This window comes from Antrostomus carolinensis, unplaced genomic scaffold, assembly GCF_000700745.2.
Source record: "Antrostomus carolinensis isolate BGI_N321 unplaced genomic scaffold, ASM70074v2 scaffold14348, whole genome shotgun sequence".
NCBI classification, from domain to species: domain Eukaryota; kingdom Metazoa; phylum Chordata; class Aves; order Caprimulgiformes; family Caprimulgidae; genus Antrostomus; species Antrostomus carolinensis.
Genome location: NW_010332382.1, coordinates 8,030 through 15,884, shown reverse-complemented (window position 1 = coordinate 15,884; position 7,855 = coordinate 8,030). Strand labels below are relative to the sequence as shown.

The window sequence follows — 7,855 nt, the reverse complement described above, 5'->3', positions numbered from 1 at the left end:
TTAATGGCTAAATCAATTAAATGGGATTTCTCTTGAGGAAAGTCTAGTCACAATCGTGAGGAGAAGGGGAGGGGTTGTGGAGTGGGGATGACATAATCACGTTTACGAATCACCGGCAGTGTGCATGCTTTAATCCATTAATGGGGTTTTTTTTTATCTGTGATCATAAAAAGCAGGTTACATTCAGCCTGAAAGGGGGTGAGGGTTGGAGGAGAGGGGAGGGGAGAGAAAGAGCAAGAGAGAGAGAGAGAGAGAGAGAAAGCAAGAGAGAAAGAGAGCACAATTCACTCGGTGAATTGCTTGCAAGCTTGGGGCTGATAATTAGGGATCTCAGGAGAGCGGTTTCTCAGAATAACCTGCTCTCCTTCGAATGGACCAAATGGAGACAGTGGTTCAGCCCTGCTGATATTTTTTAAGCCCTCCTTGCAGTTTGATGGGCATTCCCAGTGCTTTTGTGCACGTCTCGGAAAGCGTTGACGTGGAAAGGAGCAGCGAGGAGGGGGAGGTTGGAGAAGAAAAAAACCTGCAGCTCTTCTAAAAATACGGAGGGCATGCAAGAGTGCGAGCAGGCTGGGGAGGAGGGCGAGGCGAGCGCGTCTCGCACCATGTTCCTCGGGTGCCGGCGAGGCGCAGTTTTGGAGATGTCCCTCCTGTGACTGGACGCACCATGAACATCTGGGAAGTGATCTTGGCTTTCGTGGTGGTGGTGTTGATGCTCGTGGCCCTGCTGGCCAATGTGCTGGTGCTGATGTGCTTCCTGTACAGCGCTGACATCCGTAAGCAGGTCCCAGGATTGTTCATCCTCAACCTCACCTTCTGCAACTTGTTGATGACTGTTTCGAACATGCCCCTGACCTTGGCTGGGATCATTTACAAGAGTCAACCAGGAGGAGATCAGATCTGTCACATTGTGGGCTTCCTGGAGACTTTTCTTACCACGAACTCCATGTTGAGCATGGCAGCTTTGAGCATTGACAGGTGGATTGCTGTGGTCTTCCCTCTAAGTTATCACTCCAAAATGAGGTACAGGGATGCCGCTCTCATACTGAGCTACACGTGGCTACACTCCGTGTCGTTCCCAATAGTGGCAGCTTCTCTCTCCTGGGTGGGTTTCCATCACCTCTATGCCTCCTGCACCTTGTACAACAAGAGACCAGAGGATAGGACACAGTTTGTGATTTTCACTGGGGTTTTTCACACCCTCAGCTTCCTCCTCTCCCTTATAGTCCTGTGTTTCACGTATCTAAAAGTGCTGAAGGTGGCACGGTTTCACTGTAAGAGGATTGACGTGATCACTATGCAGACCCTGGTGCTGCTCGTGGACATCCATCCCAGGTAAGGTGCCTGTGTGTTCAGCAAGTGAGACTATTCACGGCAGAGGGAGCGAGGAGGGTTTCGGTGTTATGTTAAATACAGTGTGTTCTGTGTGACAGCAGGGGATGGGGAGGGGGAGAAAAGGAGCATCCTTTTTGCCAGTTTCTATTCTGCATGTTTCTTTTTTCTTGTGTTTATTTTTCCAGTTGTAGAAGCACCTCTTCTTTGTTATGCTGAAGGGCTTGTTTTGGGAGGGAAAACAAGGAAACAGGCAGTTTTGGCTGAGCATGCACTTCCCTCTGAGACAGTGATCAGATCACTGCCCTTTGTCTCCAAAGGTGGATTTAGTGGTTGATAAATTTGCATATTTTTTTGGCACTGTCAGCCCAAAATGTTGCTGGATCCCTGAGAGGGAGCAGGCTGAGGCTGCACATGCCCCTTCACTGGGAGTTGAGAAGGGAAGCTGGGCACTGTGTGCTGCTCCTTTACCTCTCAGATTCTTTATTTCTGTGCTCTCTGTAACTTTATCCTGCCTGAAAGCAGAATTGTGAGAGCATAACTACTGCAAAATGCATACGCTTGAATGCCGATACTTACACCCCAGTGAGAGAGACTTCAACAGCAATGTTCATATGACAAGTAGGGGATGTATAAAGTTCATTTCAAATCAGAGTCTTTCAGCAAGTCCCTTGTGCCTAGACACAGGAGGAGAAAAGTCTCTGTGGGCTGGGAGGATAACAGGCTTGAAAGCAAGTGCCAAACAGGTATGAATGTGTGCTGGGAGGTTGTGCACAAGAATTATGCACAAACTATAAATCTGGCATGAATAGGCTCTGTCTGGATGTGGAAGGGTTGCAGATTGGTTTGTAGGAGGGAGGGTGGGAGAGAGAGTTTTCCCTGGGTCAGTCAGGGGAACGTAGTGGTAAAGCTGAAGGAGAGAAAACCTTGTTGGATGGAAGCCCAAGGATGGTGCTGGGCAGGCAGTGATCCTGGCGAGGAGCTGGGGAAGGTGCCCAGGAGAGGAGGAAATCAGTGTGGGCTGTGGTACGTGATGACTCTGCCCATGAGAAGAGGAGAGGAGGAAATGGAAAGGACCAAAACTGGCATGGCTGGAAGGATGTGGGACTGGGCTGGTGAGATGGGAGCAGCAGGATGAGCCAGAGTGATCTGCCTGGGAAGCAGGGATTTGAGAAAAGAACCTGCACAGTTGAGGCAGGACAGAGAAAGAGAGGGTGGCTGATGGCTCAGCATGTCCTGGCTGAGGGCTGAGACTCTCTGATGAGGTTGAGATGGGGCTAAGACCCAGCTATGACTGGGACGGGCTGGAAGAGTCACCAAGTGAGCTCTGGAACTGGGAAAACAGAGGCACTGGTCACAGTGTGGAAAGAAATCAGACTGTTTTGCTCAGAGGAACTAGTTTGTCTTGGGGATTAGTACAGCTGGAGCAGGTGATTGGAAAAGGAAGAATGTGATGTATTTGCCTGGAAAAAAAAAAAAAAGAGACAATGGTTTGGCTAGGTAGGGTGACAGAGTGTCTGTGAGGGATGCCTGTGCTGCTTGGGAGACACTCAGAGACTGGATCTTAAGGTTCAGACTGTCCCTATCAGAGACTGAAGAGAAGGGAAATGTCTTTCAGAAAAATGCCAGCAGCTGACAGTGCAGGGAGGTGTCTGACAAGGGGGATGAAGGCTGCCTGGAAGAGAGGAAAGCTGAGAGCAGTTGAAGAGGGCAGACCCATGTCAGACATCCCACCGGACCCCCCTTGCTGTCCTTTGCTCTGTAAGCTGGAGGCGAACACCAGCTCTCTCCATTTGCAGGCAGCCAGGAGCAGAGCTGCAGGACTGAAAGCACATGTGGCTGTCCTCAAAAAAAAAGGTCATATTTTGGGAATTCCTAAGCCTAAGGCAAATAAGTCTGAAAGGATCAGGGCAGGACAGCACACTGTTAGAGGAACAGAAACATTTGCTCAAAATTCTCCAGTTAAGCTGTTTGATCTGTCTCTTGACCAAGAATGTGGAGCAGAACTTTGGGCAAGTCTTGAGAAACACATGTATAAATCTTCCCTTATCCACCAAGTCACATAGAGGGGAAAAAAACCCCAAACAAAAACCAACAACAAACCTCTTCTGCCCTATGTGCTGTCTGGTTGCTAAACTGTACCTTGACTGGCCTGAGTTCCTGCACGCATGGTGAGATGTGGTGATTACTCCCAGGGCAGTGCCCCAGACCCACTGAGGGTCTCTGAAATAGCATGTCTAACGCTTAAAGTATGCCTGGACTGCAAAGCAAAGCTTCAAAAAAGGGCAAAAATCCCAGTAGTATTTCTCCTCCTCTGCATTTTTTCTGGTCTAGGTTAATTTGAGGATGTTCCTGCATTTTGTAATCATCTCACTGAGAGGTGGATTCAATGGGGCTGTGGGAACGATCCCTCCTTTCTACAGAGGAGACAGAGCGGTACAGGCACTGTGCTACGAGTAACCTCTATTAACTGTATTAACTTCCAGTACCTGAAAAGTGCCTACAAGAAAGCTGGGGAAGAACTGTTCACAAGGGCATGTACCAATAGGATGAGGGGTAATGGTTTTAAACTCGAAAAGGGGAGATTTGAGTTGGATATTAGGAAAAAGTTCTTCAATATAAGGGTGGTAGATCATTGGAACAGGTTGCCCAGAGAGGGAGTGGAGGCCCCATGCCTAGAGATATTCAAGGTCAGGCTTGATGGGGCTCTGAGCAACCTGCTCTAGTGAAGATATCCCTGCTCACTGCAGGGGGGTTGGACTAGATGACCTTTGAAGATCCCTTCCAACCCAATGCGTTCTACGATTCTATGCTTCTGCTGACCATCATTTATCTCGCATCAAGTTATTCTAATACCTCTCTCTAAGAAAGGAGAGTTTTAGCTTCTTTTTTGGATCACAGAAATGGTGGCTGATTTGACCTATGCTGGTGCTGCCTTAACTGGTGACAGCCACCACCACTGAAAGGGTCAGACCTGGGATTGCCTTCCCTCCTGTGAAAGCTACACAAAGGCTGCAGGTCTCCTGGAGCAGCCAATGATGTTCATAAACCTCTGACATAACACAGGTATCATTTGAATTATATAAGTGGTATATATACAGGCAATTTCAGTGTTCACTGTAGCACCTAATAGCACAGACATGGATGCTGGGAGAAGGCACATGAGAGAACAGAGTTTGTAATCCCACCTTAGACTACCCTGACTTCTCTGGCTTTTTGCACTGTCTAGTTTCAATGCTGAGAAAAGTGTACGGACAATTTTCTGCTTCCTATGACTCAGAATCCACCCGCAAGGAGGTCTAGCGACAGGCGATCTGACAGATGTCTTTATTACCTGTAACTTGGAAAGACATGAGTGATCTTCTGAAAATCATTCAAGACGAGTACAAAGGAAACCTCTAAATACCACACAAAATCATGTGAATGTTTGGGGCACATGTCCTTTCAAGTTAGCTTAGGCATTTTTACTGGATACTGCCTTTCTTGACTTTGTTCTTAAGACCAAGATATCTTAGGTATTGTGAGAGGTTTGGGCAAGACTTCACTTAAGTGCTTAACACATGTATTTCTTCACCCAGATTATCTATACTATCTTTTTGGTGTATCCAGTTTTACAGATCTTAAGGTCCAGTATCTCATAAACTTTGTTTAAAATACCAAACCTTCAAAGGGATCTATCACAGATTTTCCAGGATATTAAAATCTTTAAATGAAAGCTTAGTCATTAATCCAGTTCTATGACTAGTGTCAGTAATGGAACTCGCATATATGTTCTTATCTTGGAGCATGAAAGTGTATGCAAAAGAAAAATACTCATCTGTGTACATTGTCTATATGAAGGAGTGAGATAAAATACCTTCCTCTGGGATGCGGTATTTATTAGCTACATCTGGAAAGGCTGAACAAAAGAAATTGGTTGAAGTCTTCAGTACTTCCCAAGTCATGTGCGAGCTCCAGGAGTCAAAGACAGCTTTGTATGTGCCAGTAGAGAAAAGATGTAACTGGGGAAACTGTTAGAGAAAAAAATACAGCATCCTCTACACCTTAACAACACCCTCATTGAACCTACTTTGGAGATTTTTTTTCCTATATCACCATGTGTCTGGGATACTATGAATTTACTAACTTAAGCAAAGCTGGTGAACCTCTAAGATCATCTGTCTGCATCTAAAAATACTCCAAGTTCTCCAGCTCTTGCAGAACTGAAAGCCCATAGGTTCCCTTGAAAAGGTGGATTTTTTTTTTCCTTCTCAGTTGTCATTTCTAGCTGCAAATAACTCAGACACAGAACATGTAATACTTTTAGATGTGCTTTCATTTTACTTAGGCATATTATTTAAGAGCAAGACAATTTATTATTTCAAGGAAAACGAACTTTTCCTCCAGTATTTCTTGGACTTGATGATCTTAAAGGTCTTTTCCAGTCTAGGCAATTCTGGGATTTCATTTTGTGCATCATGATAACATCTCTGGGGACTGGCAATATAAGACCATATATAAAATGGATTGAAGGAAACATATTTTCTTCCTTTAACACAACAAAAAGATAAGAGCTCAGTGCCACAGAGGTCACTGAAGCACATTGAGATCCTCAGAACGTAATATGCATTTAGATGATAATCAAACATTTGTAGATACAGAAAAAAACATAAAGGTAGGGCCATAAACTTTGCAGCTATTAACATATGTGAGTGTGGAACCTGACAGTGAGTCATCAACTACAAATTTGTAATGAAAACAGAGACAACAATGTCGAGAAGTTGCAAATGTAGCACATGGGCCAAACCATTCGGTCTTCCCAAGATGTGATTTCTTCACCATGCAATGAGTCAACACGGAGTAGTGCTGCTATGTGCATAAAGAGGGATTTCAGGATTCAGTCTGGCTTTGGTTTTGCCCTTTCCCAAAGGATCTGGTTCAGGTACAGATGGCTCTGGGAGATACAAATTGTGCTGTCCATCCAACCTACCTGGAGAAGAGAATTACTTGTCCACTTCCCTCAAAACTCACAACCAACACAGGAGTTACAGAAGCAGGTGGAGGAGGAGGATGGGTTTTCACTTTATCACTCTTTTGGCAAGTGAATGTGCTGATTTCAAAGGAGATTTCCTGCAGTGGAAATGTGGTCTCAGCCCTGTGCTCCCATCACCTTGCTGGCACACCAAGGTTCTTACCAGCTTTCTGATGGTCTGGTGAGAACACCACCAGAAACTCAAAGGAGAAGTTCTTGTCCTAAAAAATAGGGGGGAAAAAAACTCCCAAGGAATGACTAATTTGTATCTGTTTAGTCAGGAACAAGGCTGGTGTGAGGCGAGGAGTCAGAATGTCACAGTGCTGGGTTGTTTTTTGTTTTGTTTTGTGCTATTTCTTATATAATTCCTGGCTTTGCAAAGTGCTCAGCAGAGCTGCACAGGCTGCTGTAAGATTTATGGGCACACAGATCACAGCAATGGGATATAGTGATTACTCCAATATTGGGCTGAATGTTCAGAGCATGTTTTTCCCCCCCGTTAGGATTTTATTGTGTTTTATTTCTTATCTTGCTGGGAAGTTTCTCTTATCTCAGACAGTGGTGTTGGAATTGCTGTTCCTAGGGAAGTAGCATGTTGCCTACCCCACTCTGGATATTTTCCATATCTCTAAATATCATAAGGCAAACTCCAGTCTGCAAATACAGCTTACAGTAATTAAAAAATAAAAGGAGTTGCAACTGATTTCAAGGCTGAATTCCACTGATTTGATTATATATAAATCAATATAATGAGGGGGTGTGCATATAAATCTATAATGAAGTGTTTCTCTGTAATGGTTTGGGAGCATAAGATGATCATACAATGTGTTAATACTTGGTATTATCCCATAGAAATGCAGTACACATGATATTGGTTTATGTGAATACAACACTTACTGGAAAGATTTATTTCCATCATTCCATAAGTAAAGTCATTAAAATCTGCTTACCTGATATTATGATTCATGTTCTTGTTTGTGTTGAATGTCACACAGCGTAAGAGAACGTTGTCTAGAAGAACAAAAGAGACGAAGGCAGCGAGCAACAAAGAAAATAAGTACCTTTATTGGCACTTTTATACTTTGTTTTGCACCTTATGTAATTACAAGGTAAGTGTGAGCCTACATACTGGAAAAGACTACTGAGATGTACTCTTAACTTGGAGAAGTAGGGCATGCTGAACCAGAAAATGATTTAAGTCTCCTGTGAAAATGTTGTGCAACAATTCCACTCCTGTGACAGAGATTGCATTTACTGAGCTAACAAAACTGTACGTGATGTCACAGTACTTATTTGATACAATCCTGCTGTGGTCTGTGGGCCGAACTCTGTTCAGTCAGCCCAGTTGATATGTTGGTCTCATGGGAGTGATTTAGGAAGTCAGTCCACAGGATTTTGCAGACTTTTGTCAGGTCAAGCTGTCACCTACTCCACAAATTGCCACCCTGGTTCAAAGAGTGAACTGCAGGAGAAGACATGTATCTGAATAAATCAGGCTGGTCAACAAGATCC

General features: G+C 44.5%; 1 protein-coding gene across 1 annotated transcript; it reads left to right on the top strand.

Annotated features, from left to right (window-relative positions):
* Nucleotides 1–667: 667 nt before the first annotated feature.
* LOC104529249 (G-protein coupled receptor 26) lies at nucleotides 668–7,456 on the top strand. Its single transcript, XM_010173502.1, has 2 exons — nucleotides 668–1,335; nucleotides 7,339–7,456. Exons 1-2 carry the CDS (start codon nucleotides 668–670, stop codon nucleotides 7,454–7,456), a joined length of 786 nt encoding a protein of 261 aa, XP_010171804.1.
* Nucleotides 7,457–7,855: the final 399 nt, after the last annotated feature.

What these genes read in the sequence shown, in the direction of transcription:
- LOC104529249 (XM_010173502.1), top strand. Translation starts at nt 668, where the DNA reads ATGAACATCTGGGAAGTGATCTTGGCTTTCGTGGTGGTGGTGTTGATG. An exon ending in CTCGTGGACATCCATCCCAG is followed by an intron (nt 1,336 to 7,338) that starts GTAAGGTGCCTG and finishes AATGTCACACAG; the next exon opens with CGTAAGAGAACGTTGTCTAG.